The sequence below is a fragment of the Penaeus monodon genome, chromosome 27, assembly GCF_015228065.2.
Source record: "Penaeus monodon isolate SGIC_2016 chromosome 27, NSTDA_Pmon_1, whole genome shotgun sequence".
Lineage (NCBI taxonomy): Eukaryota > Metazoa > Arthropoda > Malacostraca > Decapoda > Penaeidae > Penaeus > Penaeus monodon.
The window spans coordinates 40,790,066-40,790,938 of record NC_051412.1 but is presented as its reverse complement, the minus strand read 5'-3'; the positions used below and the strand labels follow the sequence as shown (position 1 = coordinate 40,790,938).

Sequence of the window (873 nt, the reverse complement as noted above, 5' to 3'; positions counted from 1 at the left end):
TGGAGCACGACGGTGGACGTGCTCAGGGGGAGACAATGGCGGGCGGCTCCGCGACCGCTTCCTCCGCCACGAAGCCCTAATCTCGCGGCGATCGTCTCCCGCCGGCCGGGCACACGTCCGCCTTACTGTCCTGGTCTTCCGTTTTGCTCTGTTCTTTGTCTCCCTACGGAGACCGGCGGCTCGGCGGCGCGACCGAGGCACGAAACGGGACGGAATAACACTCACCGTTCTTCAGCTTGTTCTCCTCCGCCGCCTGGCCGTTGGGGAAGATGGTCTTGACGAAGATGCCCATGCTGCCCTTGGGGGAGTCGCGCCCCCCGACGATGGAGAAGCCGAGGGACTTCCGGCCGCGCCCCTTCTCGAACACCACCGTCTGCACCGCCATCGACAGGCTCTTGGGCCGCCGCGGGAGCGTCGAGCTCAGGCCCCGCGGCTCCGACTTGGAGGGCGACGGCAGTCTGGCGAAGCCCTGAGGGCTGGCGAAGCGCTGCGTGATGGGGGGGTACTTCCTGGCGCCGAAGGGGGACTTCCTGGAGGGCGTGGCGGGGCTGGATCGGCTCTCCGCCAGCGTCCTGTGGGGCGTCGACAGCCTGGGGATCAGGCTGGACTGGCGGGCCTCGGCCGGCGCGCCCTCGGGCTCCACGTGGATCAGCTTCGACTTGTAGATGTCAGCGTCGAAGGTCCTGTCGGCGCAGAGTCTGACGTCGCTGGCGGACGAGTAGCGCACGTCCACCGCGGCGCGGACGTCCTGCGAGGAGCAGTAGCGCGCCTCGCCGTCCACGTAGCGCGGGAGGTTGCTCTTGCGGGACGCGTGCACGTCGTAGTAGTCGTCGCCCACGCACGGGGCGGCGAGGGTCGTGGTGGAAGGCTTCT

General features: G+C 68.8%; 1 protein-coding gene across 1 annotated transcript in view; it reads right to left on the bottom strand.

Annotated features, from left to right (window-relative positions):
- LOC119590867 overlaps window positions 1–873 on the bottom strand; it is a gene marked incomplete in the record, with an annotated part of 86,927 nt that overhangs the window by 16,806 nt on the left and 69,248 nt on the right. The window contains 1 exon segment of the mRNA XM_037939626.1: window positions 226–873. Coding sequence (XP_037795554.1) covers window positions 226–873 — 648 coding nt within the window.